Source organism: Muntiacus reevesi, unplaced genomic scaffold (genome assembly GCF_963930625.1).
Source record: "Muntiacus reevesi unplaced genomic scaffold, mMunRee1.1 SCAFFOLD_174, whole genome shotgun sequence".
Lineage (NCBI taxonomy): Eukaryota > Metazoa > Chordata > Mammalia > Artiodactyla > Cervidae > Muntiacus > Muntiacus reevesi.
This window is the reverse complement of record NW_027077968.1, coordinates 39,336-67,099: the sequence shown is the minus strand read 5'-3', so window position 1 is coordinate 67,099 and position 27,764 is coordinate 39,336. Positions and strand designations below refer to the sequence as shown.

General features: G+C 48.1%; 2 protein-coding genes across 2 annotated transcripts; one reads left to right on the top strand and one right to left on the bottom strand.

Annotated features, from left to right (window-relative positions):
- The first annotated feature begins 4,595 nt into the window (after positions 1-4,595).
- LOC136155292 (uncharacterized protein CXorf49 homolog) lies at positions 4,596-8,142 on the top strand. Its single transcript, XM_065917117.1, has 5 exons — positions 4,596-5,888; positions 6,520-6,676; positions 7,143-7,219; positions 7,495-7,540; positions 8,102-8,142. The coding sequence occupies exons 1-5, from the start codon at positions 4,596-4,598 to the stop codon at positions 8,140-8,142; spliced, it is 1,614 nt and encodes a 537-aa protein (XP_065773189.1).
- Positions 8,143-22,528: 14,386 nt separating this feature from the next.
- On the bottom strand, positions 22,529-26,075 carry LOC136155293 (uncharacterized protein CXorf49 homolog). The gene is made up of 5 exons (XM_065917119.1): positions 24,783-26,075; positions 23,995-24,151; positions 23,452-23,528; positions 23,131-23,176; positions 22,529-22,569 (listed from the first exon to the last, which is right to left on the bottom strand). The coding sequence occupies exons 1-5, from the start codon at positions 26,073-26,075 to the stop codon at positions 22,529-22,531; spliced, it is 1,614 nt and encodes a 537-aa protein (XP_065773191.1).
- Positions 26,076-27,764: the final 1,689 nt, after the last annotated feature.

Here is a 27,764-nt window from a genome sequence, read left to right as displayed (position 1 = left end):
GGTAGAAGATAGAATGGTAGAAATAAATGAAACAGAGAGGAGAAAAGAGAAGAATTAAAAGAAATGAGGAGAATCTCAGAGACCTCTGGGACAACGTGAAACGCCCCAACATTCGAATCATAGGAGTCCCAGAAGAAGAGGACAAAAAGGAAGACCATGAGAAAATACTTGAGGAGATAATAGTTGAAAACTTCCCTAAAGTGGGGAAGGAAATAATCACCCAAGTCCAAGAAACCCAGAGAGTCCCAAACAGGATAAACCCAAGACGAAACACCCCAAGACACATATTAAACAAATTAAAAAAGATCAAACACAAAGAACAAATATTAAAAGCAGCAAGGGAAAAACACAAATAGCTCACAAGAGGATTCCCATAAGGATAACAGCTGATCTTTCAACAGAAACTCTTCAGCCCAGAAGGGAATGGCAGGACATACTTAAAGTGATGAAAGAAAATAACCTACAGCCCAGATTACTGTGCCCAGCAAGGATCTCATTCAAATATGAAGGAGAAATCAAAAGCTTTACAGACAAGCAAAAGCTCAGAGAGTTCAGCACCACCATACCAGCTCTCCAACAAATGCTAAAGGATCTTCTCGAGACAGGAAACACAGAAAAGATGTATAAACTCGAACCCAAAACAATAAACGGGATCATACTTATCAATGATTACCTGAAATGTAAATGGGTTGAATGCCCCAACCAAGAGAGAAAGACTGACTGAATGGATACAAAAGCAAGACCCCTATATATGTTGTCTACAAGCGACCCACCTCAAAACAAGGGACACATACAGACTGAAAGTGAAGGGCTAGAAAAAGATATTCCATACAAATAGAGACCAAAAGAAAGCAGGAGTCGCAATACTCATATCAGATAAAATAGACTTTAAAACAAAGGCTGTACAAAGAGATAGAGATGGACACTACATAATGATCAAAGGATCAATCCAAGAAGAAGATACAACAATCATAAATATATAGGCGCCCAACACAGGAGCACCACAATATGTAAGACAAATGTTAACAAGTATGAGAGTGGAAATTAACAATAACACAATAATAGTGGGAGACTTGTTGTGGAGTAATTAGCCTCCAACTAATAAAAATAAAAAAAATATAGTGGGAGACTTTAACACCCCACTCACGCCTATGGATAGATCAACTAAACAGAAAATTAACAAGGAAACAGAAACTTTAAATGATACAATAGACCAGTTAGACTTAATTGATAGTTATAGGACATTTCACCCCAAAACAATGAATTTCACCTTTTTCTCAAGCGCACACGGAAACTTCTCCAGGATAGATCACATCCTGGGCCATAAATCTGGCCTTGGTAAATTCAAAAGAAAATGAAATCATTCCAAGCATCTTTTCTGACCTCAATGCGGTAAGATTAGATGTCCATTACAGGAGAAAAACTATTCAAAATTCCAACACATGGAGGCTGAACAACACGTTGCTGAACAACCAACAAATCACGGAAGAAATCAAAACAGAAATCAAAAGATGCATAGAAACAAATGAAAATGAAAACACAACAACCCAAAACCTATGGGACACTGTAAAAGCAGTGCTAAGGGGAAGGTTCACAGCAATACAGGCATACCTCAAGAAGCAAGAAAGAAGCCAAATAAATAACCTAACTCTACACCTAAAGCAGCTTGAAAAGGAAGAAATTATGAACCCCAGGGTTAGTAGAAGGAAAGAAATCTTAAAAATTAGGGCAGAAATGAATGCACAAGAAGCAAAAGAGACCATAGCAAAAATCAACAAAACCAAAAGCTAGTTCTTTGAGAAGGTATATAAAATTGACAAACCATTAGCCAGACTCATCAAGAAACAAAGGGAGAAAAATCAAATCAACAAAATTAGAAATGAAAATGGAGAGATCACAACAGACAGCACAAAAATTCAAAGAATCATAAGACACTATTATCAGGATCTATATGCCAATAAAATGGACAACTTGGAAGAAATGGACAAATTCTTAGAAAAGTATAACTTTCCAAAATCGAACCAGGAAGAAATACAAACTCTCAAGAGACACATCACAAGCACGGAAAATGAAACTATAATCAGAAATCTTCCAACAAACAAAAGCCCAGGACCAGACGGCTTCACAGCTGAATTCTACCAAAAATTTAGAGAAGAGCTAATACCTATCCTACTCAAACTCTTCCAGAAAATTGCAGAGGAAGGTAAACTTCCAAACTCATTCTATGAGGCCACCATCACCCTAATTCCAAAACCAGAGAAAGACGCCAGAAAAAAAAGAAAACTACAGGCCAATATCACTGATGAACATAGATGCAAAAATCCTTAACAAAATTCTAGCAAACAGAATCCAACAACATATTAAGAAGATCATACATCATGACCAAGTGGGCTTTACCCCAGGAATGCAAGGATTCTTTAATATCTGCAAATCAATCAATGTAATCCACCACATTAACAAATTGAAAAATAAAAACCATATGATTATCTCAATAGATGCAGAAAAATCCTTTGACAAAATTCAACATCCATTTATGATAAAAACTCTCCAGAAAGTAGGCATAGAAGGAACATACCTCAACATAATAAAAGCTATATATGACAAACCCTCAGCAAACAGTATCCTCAATGGTGAAAAATTGAAAGCATTTCCCCTAAAATCAGGAACAAGACAAGGGTGCCCACTCTCACCACTACTATTCAACATAGTTTTGGAAGTGTTGGCCACAGCAATCAGAGCAGAAAAAGAAATAAAAGGAATCCAGATAGGAAAAGAAGTGAAACTCTCACTGTTTGCAGATGACATGATCCTCTACATAGAAAACCCTAAAGACTCTACCAGAAAATTACTAGAGCTAATCAATGAATAGAGTAAAGGTAGAGGATGTAAAATTAACACACAGAAATCCCTTGCATTCCTATGCACTAACAAACAGAAACCAGGAGGAGATATTAAGGAAGCAATGCCATTCACCATTGCAACACAAAGAATAAAATACTTAGGAGTATATCTACTTAACGAAACAAAAGGCCTATACATAGAAAATTATAAAACACTGATGAAAGAAATCGAAGAGGACACAACTAGATGGAGAAAGTCCAGGGTATCTGAGGTGGTTAATTTTATGTGTCAGCTTGACTGGTACACAGAGTGCCTAGATATTTAGTCAAATATTATTCTGGATGTTTCCGTAGTGTGCTTTTCCATATTAACATTTAAATCAGTCAAATGGATAAGACAGATTTCCCCCTGATAAAGTGGGTGGGTTTTACCTAATCAGTTGATAGTCTGATTAAACAAAAAAGCAAACTTTCCTCATGCAAGAGAAGTCCTCCTGCGAGAAAGCCTTTGGACCTGGGACATCAGCTTCTTTTCCTGCCTTTAGACCCAAACCGAAATATCAACTCTATTGGTTTGGTTCTTAGGCCTTCTAACCTGGACTAGAGCTAAACCACTGGCTCTTCTGAGTCTCCAGCTAGCCACCTCACCCCCTAGATTTTGGGACTTACCAGCCGCTATAATTGAATGAGTCAATTCTTTTACACACACACAGACACAGACACACACACTCCACTGAATCTGTTCTTCTAACACACTACCCAGAGTGATCTACAGATCCAATGCAAACTCTGTCATAATCCCAATAGCATGCTTTACAGAAATAGAAAAACTCATCCTAAAATTTAAGTAGAATCTAAAGAGATCCTTAATAGGGAAAACAACTTGGACAAAGAAAAAGTAGAGAACTCCAACTTCCTGATTTCAAAACATTACAAAGCTACACTAATGAAAACTGTGTGTTACTGCCATATTAACAAATAGATCAATGGAGTAAAATAGAGATCTTAGCAATAAACCCTCACTTTTAGAAGATATGCCAGGCAGTGGACTTCCTGATAGAGGGGAAAACATAGCTTTTTTAGATCTTTGAATCAAAGCAGGGACTCTGGAGTCAGATTGCTTGGCTTCAATTCTACCACTGATCCCCATGGGCCAAATGACCGTGGGTCAGTGGCTGAACCTTAGTCTGCTAATCATTAGTACTAGGGTCCTGGGAGCGTCACAAAGAACCACTACTACTTACATACAGCACTTAGAAGAGTGCCGGGCACGGGGTCTCTGCTGTATAAGTTGCTTTTCACAGATTCTGCGAAATTACCTCCCAAATGGATTTCTTGCACCACGGCCACAGAGGTTTGCCGCTAAACTCTCCCACTCTCGGAATCGTTAAGCACTTGGAGGAGGTGGGACGAGAGGCTTGACAGAGGTATACTCGCAGCGTCACATTCACCCGCCAACTCGCCAACTGCCCGGACGGCCCTTGGACTTGGCAGCAAGCCAGAGGAGGCCCTCGACCCCATTGGTTACACCTCGAGGGGACGGCCAAACAAGGCGCGTGCTGGTTGGCAGGAACCGGACCAATGAGGAGGCGGCAGGGCTGGCGCGCTGAAAACCTCGCGTCATTTGCGGCCATCTCCAGCATGCTTGACGGCGAGCTCCAGACGCCGCCCGCCACACCTGCCCTGACCGCCGCCACCGCGACCCGGTTGATAAATGGTCGCCGCCCCTGATCCGGCGGCCACCCAGATCGCGACATGAGCTCCCCAGATGATGAGGTGTCTGTTTCGGGAGCGGGTTTCGGCTCAGAGTGCGGGGAGCAGACCAGCGGCCTTGAGGCCGGCTCCATAGCCCCGCGGGGACCCGGCCCCAGCCCAGAGCCTGGGGCACCACGAAGCGGCGAAGGTGAGGGCGGGAATGGCTTCCCAGACCCTGAGGGCTTCGAGTCAGAGCGGGAGGTGCTGGAAGCCGGAGGGCCGGTGCTGCAGGGCCGCGAACGCCGGCCTGGCTCCCTGGCCGACGACCAGGGGGACGCCCTGCAGCTGGCTGACGAGTCAGTGGCGGCCATCCTGCAGCAGCTGGCCGACCTGAACGACGTGCTGGGCACCCGCAGATACCTGTCCCAGGAGAGGTACGCGGTCGGCGAAGTGTCTGCCTTGCGGGACCTCGAGGCGCGACCCCGCAGTCGAGGCGGTGCCGCCCAGAGGTGTGGGGAGGCCGCACAGGCTGAGGCTGGCCCTCTCCGGGTCGGCGGGCCCAAGGCAGGCCGGGCCTGGGGGAACCCTAAGAAAGGCACTAAGAGTAGGTTGAACGTGGCTGTGAATTGCCAGTGGCCTCCGTCAGAAAGCACAGCCGGGCTGCTGTCCGACCCCGAGTCCTCCGATGAATTCAGTAAGATAGAGCGGATGAGGGTGAGCATTTATCCCAAAGACGGAGGCCAGGCCAAGCTCAACAGCCCCGAAGATCCTGGGAACACACCCAGACGCTTGCATGTCCAAGGCAGGGAGAATCTCCTTAATGTGCCAGACTCTTGCCTATCCTCGATTCCGCGAGGATTAATTTCGGTTGTGGAAAGGCAGGGCAGGCAGGGCGATGCAGAGCAGGAGGACACCTCTCCCCCTAGAAAAATGCAGAGCATGCTCTGGGGGAAGGGGGGCATCCTGTCCAGCTACCCGGGAGTGGCAGTAGCATCAGCTCCTGCAGCTGCCACTACAGGCAGCCTGCCGCGGCCCACTCCTAGAAGGAAGGGGGTCCAGGAGAAGAAGTCCCTTGGGGGCGTCTCCAAACCTGCCGTGGGGAGAATCTTCCCTTCCTGGGGGCAAAGAATCTCGGCCACTCCCCTGCAACCGGCCACCTTCTCCCCAATTTCTGGCATCCCGCTGCTCCGGAGGTCCAAGAAGGAGGCCTTGGTCCCTTGGGGAGCTGAAGAGTCCAAGCACACCCGTGCTGGGAAGAAACCCGTGGCTAGGCGGGCCCGGGAGTCGGTGGCAGCAATGGCGGTGTCGGGAGAAGACAACGATCCAAATAGAGACCCATTCCCAAAGGGCCAAGTGAGTAGGCCAGGCCCCTCCTCTCTCCTCACTCTTCCCCCTCCCACCCTCCCCACAACACAGGTCTTCACCCCTTGCTCCTTCTCTCCATCCCTCAGGGGTTGTCATTGGGTGACCCTCAGTCACTGGGTCATCAGGATGCCAGATTGGGGTCCTTTTACTAGGGACAAACGTTAAGGTAGCACTTTGGGTGTGCTGGGCTCGGTTTTCCACCCTTGGCCTGTTTCCAGCCTCCTCCACGAGGCTGGGGCTGGAGTGGACGGGAGAGCTGGTAGCTGAATTGATTTGCGGGGACCCCTTAAAAGCTTCACAGAGCTTCAGTGTTTAGTCGCATCACTTTCCTGAATCCTACTTGCTAGGTCTTCCCCAAACCTTCCTTGCAGGGACCCCAGGTTTCTCAGTGACACAATGCTGTCCCCAGCTCAGCTCTACCTGCTGACCTGGGGCTGACGGACAGAGAATGTGCTAAAGAGATCAGCCTTTCAATTCTCTTTCCAATTCCCTGCCTCAGCTCCGTCTTGAATCACATGAGCTCTCCCACACACAGGCATAGACATATAAATGCACTGGTACACACACGCGTGCACGTGCACACACACACTTAAGATCAGTGAGAAATCTGTCTTTCTAGCTGACCACTGACAGGCCATGGTCATCTTGTCCATGGGTGCATCATGGAGAACCCAGTAGCACCAATCTCATCATCAGAGGCACACAGTATTCAGGAAACTCAGAGCCCGTGGCCATGAACAAGGGAGAAGTCATGCCCAGAGGGCCTGGCCCCTCAGGTGAGTGTCCTGGGTTTTGATATGGGGGGAGGTGGCCAGGGGTGAGGGCAGAAACCTCTGTCTCTGACTCTCTCTCTCTCTCTCTTCTGGGGGCTCAGCCTTGCTCTCAGGACGCTTCACCCATGGGAAAAAGGGTGTCAACTCTGGGCGTAGGCTGTAGGCTATTAGCCTTTTCTGTGAAGTGCTGTTCGCCCACATTGCTCTCCCAGGTGCTGGCTGTGGCGGCCACTCTGGGAGGTTCGAACCCAGAACAACAGCCTTTGGCAACCATTGAGGTGAAATGGCTGTCCCTGAGGTGTAGGAGGGGCAGGTCCAGAGAGAAGGTTTGTGCTGCCTGCCGGGCGGAGCAGGGGACGCTTGCTGCTAGCAGAGGGTGGTACTGCCTCACCTCACGTTAGACCTGGCTTGGCACTTTGCACCTCACTGGGAACCTGGGAAGCTGGATTGTGTGTCCTTTCCCTCTCAGGTGACCGGGAACCAACTGACCATCCCCCAAGACGGAAAAGGCAGCAGCAGCCACCCGGAAGGCAGGGCTGTCCTCGGGTAATGCTTCTTCTGGCTCCTGGAAATGCACACCCAAACCCCATGGTGGGATCTGAGTCCAAGTGCAACTGATATTTGTGGGCCCCCCACCCCCATCCCATCCCTGTCCTACACCCCAGGGAGGGAGCCCACCTCCTTTCCCCTGAGGAAAGTCTTTCCCTTGCCAGTCTAGACACCTGGTTTGGGATGGAGGGCCCGGGGGAGAGGAGAGGAGGAGGAGAGGGGAGGCGGGTGTATACTAACCATTTCTCTTCCTCCTGTGTCTGCTGGCCTAGTGTCTGGTGCTACAGAGAGAAATAGACGACCTTAAGGATCAACTTGGTATGAGGAGCCAGGGACAGAGAGCAGCGGGTTCTTAGTGCAGAATCGGGGTGGTCCCTTGGGGTGGGGTGGGCTGCAGGTGCCGAGGGCCTCGTAGGGATCAGCGTTCCTGTGGGGAGGAGAACCTATCAAGCCTGTCGCTGGAGCGTGCGGTGCATATTCAGCTGCGGATGTGGACAAGTAGCAAAGTACTGCGTGGACTGTGTGCACACTCTGCCAGCCAGGAAGTCCTAGAGACCTCCTTCTGATAGGACTTTAGAGATGCCTTGTTGATCTGGTGTGGCCTCTAAGAGTCTTGCTGGATTGTTTACGAGACAGTTTTTGAATGGTTTGTGCGTGGCCCCAAGCTTGAGAGCTGCTGGCACATTTTGTTTCCTTTTAGGAAATGGCTCCACATTAAATTCCGTTGGCGGGGAGTGATCAGGCCCAGAGCTCTTTGCATTGGGGCTGGGGGTATGTGCGTTTCAGGTTGCAGGGCTAGGTGGTTCCCCACCGGGACAGGGGCACAGGCTTCTATGTCCGTCTGTCTGGAGCACCTGTTTATGCCTCTCCCTGTTGCAGCCTCCATGCGGTACCTGGCTGACAAGTTCCAGATCGTTTGAAGTGAGTGTTACACACTGCATACCCCTTCCCACAATGCTGGCTGTTGAGCAGGGCTGTGGGCTGCCCCGGCTTGAGGCTCTTCCCTGACTCTGCTGTCTTACAGGTTGAGTCCAGTATCTTCCTGCAAGAGGAGCAGCTGTTACCTCCGGGGCTGGCGAGCTGTGGCCAAGCTTGCTGCCTCTCATTCTGCCTCCACCAGGGCATCCTCTGCCCCTTGTTTTGTCCCCTCTCAGCCCAGTGTCACAGCAGTTTTTGATTAAAGGACTTCTCATGTTCTTTGTACTGCCCTTTCTCTGGGGGGTAGGGGTTGGGGGAGTGGTGGGGCAAGGCCTGGTGAGGAGCAACTCCGTATCATAGCCTGTTGCAGAGCAGTACCTCTGGCATCCTGTGGTGGGGTCTCTCGGTCAGCCTCTTCTACCATCCAGGCCATCAGGGCAACGGAGTGCCCCCAGTCTGGGTTTACTGAGGGCCTTGACTGGCCACATTGGCACATCCTCCCATCCCCCTAAAGGCCCTCTTCTAGTTCGCTAAACACCCTCCTGTGGAATTTGCCGGTTCCCATCCATTGCTGACATTCTGCCTCCCCGTTGGAAGGAACACATGACCCCCTTACAGAGCTCCAACCCATCCTCCTGCCTCACTGGACTCATGGTCCTACTTACCCTGACCACTCTCTTTTCCTGTTGGAGCACCCTCGATCCCTTCCCTGACTTGCCATTGGTGACTTTGCCTGCACGTGTAGTTCAGCAGGTGGAAACAGGCAGAGGTGCCCTCATCTCTCCCTTCCCAGGCTCTGCCCTCTCATTGGAGTCCCTACTGCGCGTACCATCCCCACCCCTGCCCCAGTCCCACCTTGCACGCTGGAACCTGCACACAGTCCTCCTCTCCTCTTTAGCCCTCACCCCTGAGACGCAAGCGCCAATAGTTTCACTTCTCCTTCTTTGGATTCAATAAGGGGCTTGGGCATGAAGCCTGGACCCAGTGACCTGGGGAGCAGGAGAGAAGGTATAGGCAACACAGGAGACAGGCTAGGCTCTGGACTAGAGGTCAGGAGATGCATCTGTTTGGTGCCAACCTGGGTCAGACTGCACCCTGGCGGCTAGAGATGGATGGTGGAGTCCTCAGTGTTTTCACATCCTCCCTGCCCTAGCCAGCTGACCACCCTCGCCGCCAGCCTGAGCCTCTCTATACCCTTGAGTGGAAATGGGCCCAATCACGCTCTATGGCAAGTGTGGTTAGTAAGTCTCTGTTCTTGCAGGGTCCCTGTCAAATACCGTTTGACCAGACCCATGACACAGATCTTCCAACAAATGATATTTCCCAGAGTATCCCAGCTCAGTATCCTGGACTACATCTTTAGGGCACATGACAATGAGTCTGAACTCTGTGTTCAATTCCCCCCTCGCTGGAATTTGGGGAGCACTTTGTTTCCCTCAGCCAGCACTCCAGGACTGGGCCAGACTGAGACTCAGAGAGACAGATCTGTGTTTAAGTGAACTGAGGGTAGGGTCGGCCTGACAGCATTCCTGAAAGACCAGGGTTTTATTACACAAAAGTGGGTATGATGGTAGGTAGCACATTCAGAGTTGGTGCCTGGACATCTCTCTGTGTGAATAAAAGTCAGCTAGGATAAGGCCCTTGAGGCAGAAAATGTAGAGACTTGTCCAGCTTCTGTAAGGCACTGAGTGAGCTGAAGCAAGTGTTGGATCCCCGATATTCAAGGGGTATTGTTACATTCCCAAAATGTAGGAGGGGGATGATGCAGGGGTCACCAAACCTCAGGACAGGGTGTTGGGACTCTGACAGAGTTGGAGTGGCTGGAGGAGGCCCTGAATCCTACCTTGCCATTCTATGATATCTGCCAACTGCTGAGGGTGTGGATGACTGAAAATGGGAAGAGTGGCTCTGGAGAGTACCAGGGATATCGCTGCTCATCTTAGAAACAGGAGACCCCAACATGAGTTACTCGAGGCAGGGGCAAGAAGGGTGCCACGAGGAAGCGAATTTAGGAGTGACTGCACCTGGACAATGGGGAGCACTTCGCCCATATTCTCACGTTGATTCCCTTCCAGGCCTCTTGGCATGAGGCCAGGTGGACAGACTACGTGTGGGTGGAACAGTCAGAGACCTCATGATAAGAAAAGAACATGCGCGGGACTTACTCCTTCCACTCAGACCCCTCCCTGGAAGTTGGTCTCGATCACTTAGTTTAGAGCTGATCCAGTGGTGATTGCCTGGTAGTGTATCCCATCTCGCTGTTGTCTGCGTGAGTAAATTTGGCAGAGACCGTCCAGCTGAGGTCTCTGCCGACCGAGACATGTAGGTAAGTTGTGCTCAGGGAGAAGACCAGCACCAGCATCAGCAACACACTTGGGCAGAGAGGGGCCTGGGACTTTGGTCACCAGGGTGAGGAAGTGGAGGAGCTCATGGAAGTGGAGGTGCGAGGGTGTGAACACAATCCCTCGTTCACTTTTTACCAGGCTCCCTTCCCTCCTCTGAGCACACAGCTCAGACCAACTACCTCACTATAATGTTGCTGGAAACCTAGATATCACAGGCCTTGGCTCAGCCCCAAGCCTTCCACTTCCAGTGGGAAATCCGTGGCAGGGCCTGAGGCATAGGTTAAAGAAATCCATCTGGGCGCCAGGGGGTAGGAGGAATGCAGAATCCCGGCCTCATTCAGTGCACCTTGTTCCCTTTCCCCCTTATGCCCCTTCTCCATCCTGGGCGACAGTGACAGCTGCTTTGGAGAGCCCTAGGCCCCATCCTGCCTGATTCTGCTACCTGTCCAACACCTGGGAAGATGCTCCCTCCCCATCACATCCACACCCCACCAGCACCAGTCCCAGGTCTACCTCTTTCTCTGGATTCTTGAAGGAGATTGGCACAAACAAAGAAGGTAGAGTAGGTTAGTCCTGAAGAGGGAATCTCGGGTGGTGAGCACAGTAATTTTGCCACAAAATGTCCAAGTCCTAATCCTTGCAGTTGGCTTTTATTTTCCTTTGTGCGGTAACAGTGGGTTATGCTTGCAGATGCAGTAAAGGCTGCTACTCAGCTGACTTAATGTGAGGTGAGTCTCACCTGCATTGGCCAGATTTGCCCGGGCACACTGGGGCTGCCAGATTTTCCACCTTGACTATCCCTGGGTAACTATCCCAGTCCCTAGCCTGTCCCAGTGTTTGAATGACTGTGTTGTTCTTGGTGCCCTTGTGCTTGTGCAATAGTGAAGGCCTGGTAAGTACTGCTCAGATGCAGATGAAGAACAGACCTGTAGTTTTGAACCCCCCTTTTGTTCCAATCCAATCACTTCTTCCTCCCTAGTCCTCTTGAGTTATCTGCCAGCTTGACTTTTACAATGATGATTCACCTTTGTTTAAATTAATTGATTAGTCAATTTTCCTTTACAACATTGTATTGGTTTGCCATACATTGACTGAATCCGCCACGGGTGTGCATGTGTTCCCCATCATGATCCCCCCTCCCACCTCCCTCCCCATCCCAGTACACCAGCCCCGAGCATCCTGTATCATGCATCAAACCTGGACTGGCGATTCGTTTCACATTGATAATTTACATGTTTCAGTGCCATTCTCCCATAGCATCCCACCCTCGCCCTCTCCCATAGAGTCCAAAAGACTGTTCAATGCATCTGTGTGTCATTTGCTGTCTCGCATACAGGGTTACTGTTTCTTCTTTCTAAATTCCCTATATATACATTAGTGTACTGTATTGGTGTTTTTCTTTCTGGCTTTCTTCACTCTGTATAATGGGCTCCAGTTTCATCCACCTCATTAGAACTGATTCAAATGTATTCTTTCTAATAGTTGAGTACTATTCCATGGTGTATATGTACCACAGCTTTCTTATCCATTCGTCTGCTGATGGACATCTAGGTTGTTTCCATGTCCTGGCCACTATAAACAGTGCTGTGATGAACATTGGGGTGCATGTGTCTCTTTCAGGTCTGGTTTCCTCAGTGTGTATGCCCAGCAGTGGGATTGCTGTGTCATATGGCAGTTCTATTTCCTGTTTTTTAAGGAATCTCCACACTGTTCTCCATAGTGGTTGCACTAGTTTGCATTCCCACCAACAGTGTAAGAGGGTTCCCCTTTCTCCACACCCTCTCCAGCATTTATAGCTTGTACACTTTAGATAGCTGCCGTTCTGATTGGTGTGAAATGGTACCTCCTTGTGGTTTTGATTTGCATTTCTCTGATAATGAGTGCTGTTGAGCATCTTTGCATGTGTTTGTTAGCCATCTGTATGTCTTCTTTGGAGAAATGGCTGTTTAAATCTTTGGCCCACTTTTTGATTGGGTCGTTTATTTTTCTGGAATCGAGCTGCAGGAGTTGCTTGTATATTTTTGAGATTCATTCTTTGTCCGTTGCTTCATGTGCTGTTATTTTTTCTCATTCTGAAGGCTGTTATTTTTTCTGTTATTTTTTCTCATTCTTTTCACCTTGTTTATAGTTTTCTGAGTTGTGCAGAAGCTTTTAATTTTAATTAGGTCCCCACAGGGACAGGGGCATTAAGTATTAAAACGTTATGTTTCGATAATTACTCTAAATGTAACTGGATTTAGTTCTCCAGCAAAAGGAATAGAGTGGATGGATGGATTTAGAAAAAACACCGAAAAACAGTGCTCAACTGCACTGTTACCTACAAGAGACTCACTTCAGGTTTAAGGTCATACATATGCTCAAAACGAAGGCATGGTGAAAGGTATTCCATGAAAGTGGTAAACAAAAGAGAGCAGGAGTAGCCATACCGATATCAGACAAAATAGGCTTTAAGCCAAAAATGGTAATTTGAGACAAAAAAAAGTCATTATATAATGACAAAGGGTGTCAGTTCATCGAGATGATACAAGGATTGTGAATATTAATATATACCCACCCACCATTGGAACACCTGTGTATATTGAGCAAATACTGACAGATCTGAACAGCTAAATAGGTAACAACACGACAATAATAGGGGATTTGAATATTCCACTTCCACAATGGATAGATTACCCACATGAGATCAACAAAAGGAAAGAGGAAATGGGCTTGAACCATACTGTAGCCCAGATGGACTTAACAGAATTATACAACATTCCATCTCACAGCAGCAGAACAAATTCTTCTCAAGGGCAAATGGAACCTCTTCCAGGATGGATCATATGATAGCTCCTGAAATATCTCTAATTAAATTTAAGAAGATTGAAACCACACCAAATATCTTTTGTGAGTACAATGGCATGAAACGAGAAATCAGTAACAGGAACAAAGCTGGAAAATTCACAAATATCTGGATATTAAATAGCACACTCCTGAGCAACTAATGGGTCAAAGAAGAAATAAAATGGTATATTTAAGAATATCTCGAAACAAATGAAAACGGAACCACAATGTACTACAAAAGCAGGCCTAAGAAAGAAGTTTATAATGATAAATGAATACATTAAGAAACAAGAAAGAGGGATTCTCCGTTGGCTCAGTGGAAAAGAATCTGCTTGCCAATGCAGGATACACAGGTTCATGCCCTGATCTGGGAGAATCCCACAAGCCGCAGAGCAACCAAGCCTGTGCACTACAACTATGAGCCTGTGCTCCACGACAAGAGAAGCCACTGCAACCGGGGGCCTGCACACCACAACTAGAGAGGAGCCCCCATTTGCTGCTACTGGAGAAAAGCCTGCACATCAACGGAGACCAAGCTTGGCCAAAAATAAATACATGGGAATGAAATTATATTTTTTTAAAAAAAGAAACAAGAAAGCTACCAAATAAACAACCTTGTGGAATAAGGGAAAAAAAGAAAAAGCTAAGTGCAAAGTTCGAGATAGAAGGAAACAACAAAGATCAGAGAAGAAAAAAAATTGAAATGGAGACCAGAGAATGAATAGAAAAGATCAATGTAAATAAGAGCTGGCTTTTTGAAATGATAAACAAAATTGACAAACTTATTACTAGATTAACTCAGAAGAAAGAGTTCAAACAAAATCAGAGATGAAATAGGAGACATTACAATGACACCACAGAAATACAAAGATTGTGAGAGACAATTATGAACAGTCATACACCATCAAACTAGAAATCTAGGAATGGATAAATTTCTAGAAACATGCACTTTACCAAGACTGAATCATGTAGAAATAGAAAATATGAACAGACCAATTATGAGCAAGGAGATCAAATCAGTGAAGGCAAGAAAAACACCTCTCAGCAAAGAAAAGGCCAAGACCAGGTGGTTTCAATTGTGAATTCTACCAATCATTTAAGGAAGAATTAATGCCAGTCTTTCTCAAACTCTTCCAGAAAACTAAGAAGGGTGGAATACTTCTGAACTCATTTCACAAGGCCAGTGTTATCTGATACCAAGGTCAGAGAAAGACACTACAAGAAAACTATAGACTAATGTCACTGATGTCACTGAAATTCTTAACAAAATAGCAGGCCAAACTCAACAGCACATGAAAAGAAGTATATACCATGACCAAGTGAGAATTATCCCTGAGAGGTGAGGGTGGTTCAACCTATTTAAATCAGTAAGTGTGATATACCACATTAAAAAGTGAAAACTTAGAATCATATGATCTCTTTGATATATGAAGAAAAAGCATTTGGCAAAATACATCACTTCAGGATAAAAATGCTGAACAAGTTGGGTATAGAAGGAATATACTTCAACATAATAAAGGCCAAATATGACAAGCTCAGCATCAGTATCATACTAAACAGTGAAAGGTGATGTCACACATGACCAAAAAATGTCTGGGAAATTGTTCTAGTTTAAAGGACACTAAAGAGACACGAAAACTGAATGCAATGCATGTTCTTTGATTGGAAGCAGAATTAAAATTATAGGGACAAAGGACAGTTTGGGGACACGTGGATTTTGAATGAGTGACTTCAGTAGATAATTGTATTGCTTCAAAGTTAAATTTTCTAAGTTTGAAAACTGCTTAAGATGTTGTAGCAATCAACATGTAAAAGAATGAAAGTAGAACACTTCCTAAACACCATACACAAAGATAAATTCAAGATGGATTAAAGACCTAAATGTAAAGCCAGAAACTATAAAACTCTTAGAGGAAAACATAGGCAGAACACTCAATGACATAAGTCAAAGCAAGATTCTCCATGACCACCTCCTAGACTAATGGAAATAAAAACAAAAATAAACAAGTGGGACCTAATTAAACTTAAAAGCTTTTGCACAGCAAAGGAAACTATCAACAAGGTGAAATGACAATGCTCAGAATGGGAAAACATATTAGCAAATGAAACAACTGACAAAGGATTAATTTCCAAAATATACAACCAGCTCATACAAGTCAATACCAGAGAAACAAACAACCCAATCAAAAAGTGGGGCAAAGACCTAAACGGGCATTTCTCCAAAGAAGACATACAGATGGCTAACAAACACATGAAAAGATGCTCAGCATCACTCATTATTAGAGAAATGCAAATCAAAACTACAATGAGATATCACCTCACACCGGTCAGAATGGCCATCATCAAAAAGTCTACAAACAATAAATGCTGGAGAGGGTGTGGAGAAAAGGGACACCTCTTGCACTGTTGGTAGGAATGTAAATTGACACAGCCACCAGGGAAGATGTTATGGAGATTCCTTAAAGAAGTAGGAGTAAAACCACCATGTGACCCAGCAATCCCACTCCTAGGCATATACCCTGAGGACACCAAAATTGAAAAAGACACATGTACCCCAATGTCCATTGCAGCACTGTTCACAATAGCTAGGACACGGAAGCAACCTAGATGTCCATCGACTGATGCATGGGTAACGAAGCTGTAGTACATATACACAATGAAATAATACTCAGCCACAAAAAGGAACGCATTTGAATCAGTTCTAATGTGGTGGAAGAACCTAGAGCCTATTATACAGAGAGAAATAAGTCAGAAAGAGAAAAATAAATATTGTATACACTGATGCATATATATGGAATCTAGAAAGATGATACCAATGAATTTATTTGCAGGGCCGCAATGGAGAAACAGATATAGAGAACAGAGTTATGGACATGGGGAGAGGGGAGGAGAGTTTGAGATGTGTGGAGAGAGTAACATGGAAACTTACATTACCATATGTAAAATAGATGGCCAATGGGAATTTGCTGTATGTCTCAGGGAACTCAAACAGGGGCTCTGTATCAACATAGAGGGGCAGGGTAGAGAAGGAGATGGGAGGGAGGTTCAAGAGGGAGGGGCATATGTATACCTATGGCTGATTCATGTTGATGTTTGACAGAAAACAAAACTCTATAAAGAACGATCATCTCTAGGTCCGTCCATGTTGATGCAGATGGCATTATTTCTTTCTTTTTTATGGCTAATATTCCATTGTATGCATATATATATATATGTATATATACATATATATACATATATATATACACACATCTTCTTTGCCCATTCTATTCCACGGGTGTATGTTATGTGTGTATAGATATAGATATATAGACATATTTATGTGTGTGTATGTATATGTATATTTATATCACATCTTCTTTATTCATTCCTCTGTTGATGGACATTTAGGTTACTTCCATGTCTTGGCTATTTTGAAGTAGTTTTCCCACACCACCTTCTGAAGAGACTCTCTTTTCTCCATTGTATATTCTTGCCTCCTTTGTCACAGAGTAATTGACCATAAGTGCATGGGTTTATTTCTGGGCTTTCTACAACATTGATCTTTGTGTCTGTTTTTGTGCTGGTACCATGCTGTTTTGATTACTGTATCTTTGTAGCACAGTCTAAGGTCAGGGAGCATAATTTCTACAACTACATTCTTCTTTCTCAAGATTGTTTCCACAATTCAGGGCTGTTTGTTTTTCCATGCCATTTTGAAAATTATTTGTTCCAGTTGTGTGAAAAATGCCATTGGTAACTGAATAGGGATTGCACTGAAATCTGTAGATTACCGTGGGTACCGTGGCCATGTTACAATATTGATTCTTCCAATCCAAGTTCATTTCAGTTCAGTTTAGTCGTGCAGTCGTGTCTGACTCTTTATGATCCCATGGACTGCAGAACGCCAGGCTTCCCTGTCCATCACCAACTCCCGGAACTTACTCAAACTCATGTCCATCCAGCCGGTGATGCCATCCAAACACCTCATCCTCTGTCGTCCCCTTTTTCTCCCACCTTCAATCGTTCCCAGTATCAGGGTCTTTTCCAATGAGTCAGTTCTTCGCATCAGGTGGCCAAAGTATTGGGGTTTCAGCTTCAGCATCAGTCCTTCCAATGAATATTCAGGACTGATTTCCTTTCGGATGGACTGGTTGGATCTCCTTGCAGTTCAAGGGACTCGCAAGAGTCTTCTCCAACAGGAGAGTTCAAAAGTGTCATTCTTCGGCACTCAGCATTTTTATAATCCAAGACTCACATCCATGCATGACTACTGGAAAAACCATACCTTTAACTAGACAGACATTTGTCGGCAAAGTAATGTCTCTGCTTTTTAATATGCTGTCTAGGTTGGTCATAGCTTTTCTTCCAAGGAGCAAACGTCTTTTAATTTCATGGCTGCAGTCACCATCTGCAGTGATTTGGGGGCCCCCCAAAATAAAGTCTGTCAGTGTTTCCAGTGTTTCCCCATCTATTTGCCAGGAAGTGATGGGACCGGATGCCATGATCTTCATTTATTGAATGTTGAGTTTTAAGCCAGCTTTTCCACTCTCCTCTTTCACCTTCATCAAGAGGCTCTTTAGTTTCTCTCCGTTTTCTGCCACTAGAGTGGTATCCCCTGCCTATCTGAGGTTATTGCTATTTCTCCTGGCAATCTTGATTTCGGCCTGTGACTCATCCAGCCCAGCATTTCGCATGATGTATTCTGATTATTTAATCAGGGTGACAAAATACAGCCTTGATGTACTCCTTTCCCAATTTTGAACCAGTCCATTGTTCCATGTTTGGTTCTAACTGTTGCTTCTTGACCCGCATACAGGTTTCTCAGGAGACAGGTAAATTGGTCTGGTACTCCCATCTCAGATGATAGAGAATCTGACTGCAATGTAGGAAACATGAGTTCTGGTCCCTGGGTCAGGAAGATCCCCTGGAGAAGGGGAATGGCTTCTCACTCCAGTATTCTTGCCTGGAGAAACCCATAAACAGAGGAGCCTGGTGGGTTACAGTCCATGGGTTTACCAAGAGTCACACACGACTGAGCAACTAATACTTTCACTTTCACTTATTAGCATGTGAAATGAGCACAATTGTATTGTAATTTGAACGTTCTTTGGCATTACCCTTCTTTGGGATTGGACCCCATGAGCAGGATAGAAATGTAACAGATTTCTATATAATGCTTTTGTACTCTGCAACTTTACTGAATTGACTTATGAATTCTGGTAGATTTCAGGTGGCATCCTTAGGATTTCCAGTGTATAGTAACATGTCATCTGCAAACAGTGACAGTTTTAATTTTCCTTTTCCATTTTGGATTCCCTTTGTTTCTTTTTCTTCTCTGATTGCCATCTCATAAAGTACTTTCTACAATTTATTAAATAATATGGGTTTATTGAAATTAATTTACACACAAAATCTAAGTGCCTGCAAACATGCTATTATGGAACCACCACTACAATCAACATAAAAAATATTTTCATCAGCTACAAAATTGTTTCATGCTCTTTGTTAGTTTAACCCCTCATCTCAAGCCCGAGACCCTGGCAATCCCCAGTCTGTTTTCTTGTGTCTATAGTTTGGCCTGCTCAAGACTGTGAAGTAAATGGAATCGGGCAGTATGGAGATTTATCCATTTGGATTCCTCAGAGAAAAGAACATATAGGTGACTTCTGGATGTGCAATGTACATTTATGTCACCTGAGTATAGTTACATGGGTTGATTGGTTCATAATTATTTGTGATACTGAGGGCTTACACTCTCCACAACGTGTATATGTATAGTCTGTTAAATTCATATTTAATTCAATGTAATTAACTTTTATGTTTGGAAGGGCTATTTTATGAAAAAGCAATAGTAAATCCTTTTTAAAAAGTGAATCATCATTGTAAAAGTCAGGCTGGCAGATACCTCAAGAGGACTAGGGAGGAAGAAGTGATTGGCTTGGAACAAAAGGGGGGTTCAAAACTACAAGTCTGTTCTTTATCTGCATCTGAGCAGTACTTACCAGACCTTCAATATTGCACAAGCACAAGGGCACCAAGAACAACACAGTCATTCAAACACTCGGAGGGCCCAGGAACTGGGATAGTTACCCAGGGATAGTCATGGTGGAAAATCTGGCAGCCCCAGTGTGCCCGGGAGAATCTGGGCAATGCAGGTGAGACTTACCTCACATTAATTCAGCTGAGTAGCAGCATTTATCACATCTGCAAGCATAACCCACTGTTACCACGCAAAGGAAAATAAAAGCCAACTGCAGGGATTAGGACTTGGACATCTTTGGGCAAGATTAATGTGCTCACCACCCCAGGCTCCCTCTTCAGGACTCACCTACTTTACTTTCTTGGTTTGTGCCAATCTCCTTCAAGAGTCCAGAGAGGGAGGTAGACCTGGGACTGGGGCTGGTGGGGTGGGGGTGTGACGGGGAGGGAGCATCTTCCCAGGTGATGGACAGGCAGCAGAACCAGGCAGGATGGAGGCTAGGGCTCTCCAAAGGAGCTGTCATTGTCTCCCAGGCTGGAGAAGGGGCAAGAGGGGGAAAGGCAACAGGGGTGCACTGAATGAGGCCGGGTTTCTTCATTCCTCGTACCCCCTGCGGCCCAGATGGATTTCTTTAACCTGTGCCTCAGGCCCTGCCACAGATTTCCCACTGGAAGTGGAAGCCTTGGGGCTGAGCCAAGGCCTGTGATATCTAGGTTTCCAGCAACATTATAGTGAGGTATTTGGTCTGAACTGTGTGCTCAGAGGAGGGAAGGGAGCCTGGTTAAAAGTGAACGAGGGGTTGTGTTCACGCCCTCGCACCTCCACTTCCATGAGCTCCTCCACTTCCTCACCCTGGTGACCAAAGTCCCAGGTCCCGCTCTGCCCAAGGGTGGTGCTGATGCTGGTGCTGGACTTCTCCCTGGGCACAACTTACCTACATGTCTCGGTCGGCAGAGACCTCAGCTGGACGGTCTCTGCCAAATTTACTCACGCAGACAACAGCGAGATGGGATACACTACCAGGCAATCACCACTGGATCAGCTCTAAACTAAGTGATCGAGACCAACTTCCAGGGAGGGGTCTGAGTGGAAGGAGTAAGTCCCGCGCATGTTCTTTTCTTATCATGAGGTCTCTGACTGTTCCACCCACACGTAGTCTGTCCACCTGGCCTCATGCCAAGAGGCCTGGAAGGGAATCAACGTGAGAATATGGGCGAAGTGCTCCCCATTGTCCAGGTGCAGTCACTCCTAAATTCGCTTCCTCGTGGCACCCTTCTTGCCCCTGCCTCGAGTAACTCATGTTGGGGTCTCCTGTTTCTAAGATGAGCAGCGATATCCCTGGTACTCTCCAGAGCCACTCTTCCCATTTTCAGTCATCCACACCCTCAGCAGTTGGCAGATATCATAGAATGGCAAGGTAGGATTCAGGGCCTCCTCCAGCCACTCCAACTCTGTCAGAGTCCCAACACCCTGTCCTGAGGTTTGGTGACCCCTGCATCATCCCCCTCCTACATTTTGGGAATGTAACAATACCCCTTGAATATCGGGGATCCAACACTTGCTTCAGCTCACTCAGTGCCTTACAGAAGCTGGACAAGTCTCTACATTTTCTGCCTCAAGGGCCTTATCCTAGCTGACTTTTATTCACACAGAGAGATGTCCAGGCACCAACTCTGAATGTGCTACCTACCATCATACCCACTTTTGTGTAATAAAACCCTGGTCTTTCAGGAATGCTGTCAGGCCGACCCTACCCTCAGTTCACTTAAACACAGATCTGTCTCTCTGAGTCTCAGTCTGGCCCAGTCCTGGAGTGCTGGCTGAGGGAAACAAAGTGCTCCCCAAATTCCAGCGAGGGGGGAATTGAACACAGAGTTCAGACTCATTGTCATGTGCCCTAAAGATGTAGTCCAGGATACTGAGCTGGGATACTCTGGGAAATATCATTTGTTGGAAGATCTGTGTCATGGGTCTGGTCAAACGGTATTTGATAGGGACCCTGCAAGAACAGAGACTTACTAACCACACTTGCCATAGAGCGTGATTGGGCCCATTTCCACTCAAGGGTATAGAGAGGCTCAGGCTGGCGGCGAGGGTGGTCAGCTGGCTAGGGCAGGGAGGATGTGAAAACACTGAGGACTCCACCATCCATCTCTAGCCGCCAGGGTGCAGTCTGACCCAGGTTGGCACCAAACAGATGCATCTCCTGACCTCTAGTCCAGAGCCTAGCCTGTCTCCTGTGTTGCCTATACCTTCTCTCCTGCTCCCCAGGTCACTGGGTCCAGGCTTCATGCCCAAGCCCCTTATTGAATCCAAAGAAGGAGAAGTGAAACTATTGGCGCTTGCGTCTCAGGGGTGAGGGCTAAAGAGGAGAGGAGGACTGTGTGCAGGTTCCAGCGTGCAAGGTGGGACTGGGGCAGGGGTGGGGATGGTACGCGCAGTAGGGACTCCAATGAGAGGGCAGAGCCTGGGAAGGGAGAGATGAGGGCACCTCTGCCTGTTTCCACCTGCTGAACTACACGTGCAGGCAAAGTCACCAATGGCAAGTCAGGGAAGGGATCGAGGGTGCTCCAACAGGAAAAGAGAGTGGTCAGGGTAAGTAGGACCATGAGTCCAGTGAGGCAGGAGGATGGGTTGGAGCTCTGTAAGGGGGTCATGTGTTCCTTCCAACGGGGAGGCAGAATGTCAGCAATGGATGGGAACCGGCAAATTCCACAGGAGGGTGTTTAGCGAACTAGAAGAGGGCCTTTAGGGGGATGGGAGGATGTGCCAATGTGGCCAGTCAAGGCCCTCAGTAAACCCAGACTGGGGGCACTCCGTTGCCCTGATGGCCTGGATGGTAGAAGAGGCTGACCGAGAGACCCCACCACAGGATGCCAGAGGTACTGCTCTGCAACAGGCTATGATACGGAGTTGCTCCTCACCAGGCCTTGCCCCACCACTCCCCCAACCCCTACCCCCCAGAGAAAGGGCAGTACAAAGAACATGAGAAGTCCTTTAATCAAAAACTGCTGTGACACTGGGCTGAGAGGGGACAAAACAAGGGGCAGAGGATGCCCTGGTGGAGGCAGAATGAGAGGCAGCAAGCTTGGCCACAGCTCGCCAGCCCCGGAGGTAACAGCTGCTCCTCTTGCAGGAAGATACTGGACTCAACCTGTAAGACAGCAGAGTCAGGGAAGAGCCTCAAGCCGGGGCAGCCCACAGCCCTGCTCAACAGCCAGCATTGTGGGAAGGGGTATGCAGTGTGTAACACTCACTTCAAACGATCTGGAACTTGTCAGCCAGGTACCGCATGGAGGCTGCAACAGGGAGAGGCATAAACAGGTGCTCCAGACAGACGGACATAGAAGCCTGTGCCCCTGTCCCGGTGGGGAACCACCTAGCCCTGCAACCTGAAACGCACATACCCCCAGCCCCAATGCAAAGAGCTCTGGGCCTGATCACTCCCCGCCAACGGAATTTAATGTGGAGCCATTTCCTAAAAGGAAACAAAATGTGCCAGCAGCTCTCAAGCTTGGGGCCACGCACAAACCATTCAAAAACTGTCTCGTAAACAATCCAGCAAGACTCTTAGAGGCCACACCAGATCAACAAGGCATCTCTAAAGTCCTATCAGAAGGAGGTCTCTAGGACTTCCTGGCTGGCAGAGTGTGCACACAGTCCACGCAGTACTTTGCTACTTGTCCACATCCGCAGCTGAATATGCACCGCACGCTCCAGCGACAGGCTTGATAGGTTCTCCTCCCCACAGGAACGCTGATCCCTACGAGGCCCTCGGCACCTGCAGCCCACCCCACCCCAAGGGACCACCCCGATTCTGCACTAAGAACCCGCTGCTCTCTGTCCCTGGCTCCTCATACCAAGTTGATCCTTAAGGTCGTCTATTTCTCTCTGTAGCACCAGACACTAGGCCAGCAGACACAGGAGGAAGAGAAATGGTTAGTATACACCCGCCTCCCCTCTCCTCCTCCTCTCCTCTCCCCCGGGCCCTCCATCCCAAACCAGGTGTCTAGACTGGCAAGGGAAAGACTTTCCTCAGGGGAAAGGAGGTGGGCTCCCTCCCTGGGGTGTAGGACAGGGATGGGATGGGGGTGGGGGGCCCACAAATATCAGTTGCACTTGGACTCAGATCCCACCATGGGGTTTGGGTGTGCATTTCCAGGAGCCAGAAGAAGCATTACCCGAGGACAGCCCTGCCTTCCGGGTGGCTGCTGCTGCCTTTTCCGTCTTGGGGGATGGTCAGTTGGTTCCCGGTCACCTGAGAGGGAAAGGACACACAATCCAGCTTCCCAGGTTCCCAGTGAGGTGCAAAGTGCCAAGCCAGGTCTAACGTGAGGTGAGGCAGTACCACCCTCTGCTAGCAGCAAGCGTCCCCTGCTCCGCCCGGCAGGCAGCACAAACCTTCTCTCTGGACCTGCCCCTCCTACACCTCAGGGACAGCCATTTCACCTCAATGGTTGCCAAAGGCTGTTGTTCTGGGTTCGAACCTCCCAGAGTGGCCGCCACAGCCAGCACCTGGGAGAGCAATGTGGGCGAACAGCACTTCACAGAAAAGGCTAATAGCCTACAGCCTACGCCCAGAGTTGACACCCTTTTTCCCATGGGTGAAGCGTCCTGAGAGCAAGGCTGAGCCCCCAGAAGAGAGAGAGAGAGAGAGTCAGAGACAGAGGTTTCTGCCCTCACCCCTGGCCACCTCCCCCCATATCAAAACCCAGGACACTCACCTGAGGGGCCAGGCCCTCTGGGCATGACTTCTCCCTTGTTCATGGCCACGGGCTCTGAGTTTCCTGAATACTGTGTGCCTCTGATGATGAGATTGGTGCTACTGGGTTCTCCATGATGCACCCATGGACAAGATGACCATGGCCTGTCAGTGGTCAGCTAGAAAGACAGATTTCTCACTGATCTTAAGTGTGTGTGTGCACGTGCACGCGTGTGTGTACCAGTGCATTTATATGTCTATGCCTGTGTGTGGGAGAGCTCATGTGATTCAAGACGGAGCTGAGGCAGGGAATTGGAAAGAGAATTGAAAGGCTGATCTCTTTAGCACATTCTCTGTCCGTCAGCCCCAGGTCAGCAGGTAGAGCTGAGCTGGGGACAGCATTGTGTCACTGAGAAACCTGGGGTCCCTGCAAGGAAGGTTTGGGGAAGACCTAGCAAGTAGGATTCAGGAAAGTGATGCGACTAAACACTGAAGCTCTGTGAAGCTTTTAAGGGGTCCCCGCAAATCAATTCAGCTACCAGCTCTCCCGTCCACTCCAGCCCCAGCCTCGTGGAGGAGGCTGGAAACAGGCCAAGGGTGGAAAACCGAGCCCAGCACACCCAAAGTGCTACCTTAACGTTTGTCCCTAGTAAAAGGACCCCAATCTGGCATCCTGATGACCCAGTGACTGAGGGTCACCCAATGACAACCCCTGAGGGATGGAGAGAAGGAGCAAGGGGTGAAGACCTGTGTTGTGGGGAGGGTGGGAGGGGGAAGAGTGAGGAGAGAGGAGGGGCCTGGCCTACTCACTTGGCCCTTTGGGAATGGGTCTCTATTTGGATCGTTGTCTTCTCCCGACACCGCCATTGCTGCCACCGACTCCCGGGCCCGCCTAGCCACGGGTTTCTTCCCAGCACGGGTGTGCTTGGACTCTTCAGCTCCCCAAGGGACCAAGGCCTCCTTCTTGGACCTCCGGAGCAGCGGGATGCCAGAAATTGGGGAGAAGGTGGCCGGTTGCAGGGGAGTGGCCGAGATTCTTTGCCCCCAGGAAGGGAAGATTCTCCCCACGGCAGGTTTGGAGACGCCCCCAAGGGACTTCTTCTCCTGGACCCCCTTCCTTCTAGGAGTGGGCCGCGGCAGGCTGCCTGTAGTGGCAGCTGCAGGAGCTGATGCTACTGCCACTCCCGGGTAGCTGGACAGGATGCCCCCCTTCCCCCAGAGCATGCTCTGCATTTTTCTAGGGGGAGAGGTGTCCTCCTGCTCTGCATCGCCCTGCCTGCCCTGCCTTTCCACAACCGAAATTAATCCTCGCGGAATCGAGGATAGGCAAGAGTCTGGCACATTAAGGAGATTCTCCCTGCCTTGGACATGCAAGCGTCTGGGTGTGTTCCCAGGATCTTCGGGGCTGTTGAGCTTGGCCTGGCCTCCGTCTTTGGGATAAATGCTCACCCTCATCCGCTCTATCTTACTGAATTCATCGGAGGACTCGGGGTCGGACAGCAGCCCGGCTGTGCTTTCTGACGGAGGCCACTGGCAATTCACAGCCACGTTCAACCTACTCTTAGTGCCTTTCTTAGGGTTCCCCCAGGCCCGGCCTGCCTTGGGCCCGCCGACCCGGAGAGGGCCAGCCTCAGCCTGTGCGGCCTCCCCACACCTCTGGGCGGCACCGCCTCGACTGCGGGGTCGCGCCTCGAGGTCCCGCAAGGCAGACACTTCGCCGACCGCGGAGCTCTCCTGGGACAGGTATCTGCGGGTGCCCAGCACGTCGTTCAGGTCGGCCAGCTGCTGCAGGATGGCCGCCACTGACTCGTCAGCCAGCTGCAGGGCGTCCCCCTGGTCGTCGGCCAGGGAGCCAGGCCGGCGTTCGCGGCCCTGCAGCACCGGCCCTCCGGCTTCCAGCACCTCCCGCTCTGACTCGAAGCCCTCAGGGTCTGGGAAGCCATTCCCGCCCTCACCTTCGCCGCTTCGTGGTGCCCCAGGCTCTGGGCTGGGGCCGGGTCCCCGCGGGGCTATGGAGCCGGCCTCAAGGCCGCTGGTCTGCTCCCCGCACTCTGAGCCGAAACCCGCTCCCGAAACAGACACCTCATCATCTGGGGAGCTCATGTCGCGATCTGGGTGGCCGCCGGATCAGGGGCGGCGACCATTTATCAACCGGGTCGCGGTGGCGGCGGTCAGGGCAGGTGTGGCGGGCGGCGTCTGGAGCTCGCCGTCAAGCATGCTGGAGATGGCCGCAAATGACGCGAGGTTTTCAGCGCGCCAGCCCTGCCGCCTCCTCATTGGTCCGGTTCCTGCCAACCAGCACGCGCCTTGTTTGGCCGTCCCCTCGAGGTGTAACCAATGGGGTCGAGGGCCTCCTCTGGCTTGCTGCCAAGTCCAAGGGCCGTCCGGGCAGTTGGCGAGTTGGCGGGTGAATGTGACGCTGCGAGTATACCTCTGTCAAGCCTCTCGTCCCACCTCCTCCAAGTGCTTAACGATTCCGAGAGTGGGAGAGTTTAGCGGCAAACCTCTGTGGCGGTGGTGCAAGAAATCCATTTGGGAGGTAATTTCGCAGAATCTGTGAAAAGCAACTTATACAGCAGAGACCCCGTGCCCGGCACTCTTCTAAGTGCTGTATGTAAGTAGTAGTGGTTCTTTGTGACGCTCCCAGGACCCTAGTACTAATGATTAGCAGACTAAGGTTCAGCCACTGACCCACGGTCATTTGGCCCATGGGGATCAGTGGTAGAATTGAAGCCAAGCAATCTGACTCCAGAGTCCCTGCTTTGATTCAAAGATCTAAAAAAGCTATGTTTTCCCCTCTATCAGGAAGTCCACTGCCTGGCATATCTTCTAAAAGTGAGGGTTTATTGCTAAGATCTCTATTTTACTCCATTGATCTATTTGTTAATATGGCAGTAACACACAGTTTTCATTAGTGTAGCTTTGTAATGTTTTGAAATCAGGAAGTTGGAGTTCTCTACTTTTTCTTTGTCCAAGTTGTTTTCCCTATTAAGGATCTCTTTAGATTCTACTTAAATTTTAGGATGAGTTTTTCTATTTCTGTAAAGCATGCTATTGGGATTATGACAGAGTTTGCATTGGATCTGTAGATCACTCTGGGTAGTGTGTTAGAAGAACAGATTCAGTGGAGTGTGTGTGTCTGTGTCTGTGTGTGTGTAAAAGAATTGACTCATTCAATTATAGCGGCTGGTAAGTCCCAAAATCTAGGGGGTGAGGTGGCTAGCTGGAGACTCAGAAGAGCCAGTGGTTTAGCTCTAGTCCAGGTTAGAAGGCCTAAGAACCAAACCAATAGAGTTGATATTTCGGTTTGGGTCTAAAGGCAGGAAAAGAAGCTGATGTCCCAGGTCCAAAGGCTTTCTCGCAGGAGGACTTCTCTTGCATGAGGAAAGTTTGCTTTTTTGTTTAATCAGACTATCAACTGATTAGGTAAAACCCACCCACTTTATCAGGGGGAAATCTGTCTTATCCATTTGACTGATTTACATGTTAATATGGAAAAGCACACTACGGAAACATCCAGAATAATATTTGACTAAATATCTAGGCACTCTGTGTACCAGTCAAGCTGACACATAAAATTAACCACCTCAGATACCCTGGACTTTCTCCATCTAGTTGTGTCCTCTTCGATTTCTTTCATCAGTGTTTTATAATTTTCTATGTATAGGCCTTTTGTTTCGTTAAGTAGATATACTCCTAAGTATTTTATTCTTTGTGTTGCAATGGTGAATGGCATTGCTTCCTTAATATCTCCTCCTGGTTTCTGTTTGTTAGTGCATAGGAATGCAAGGG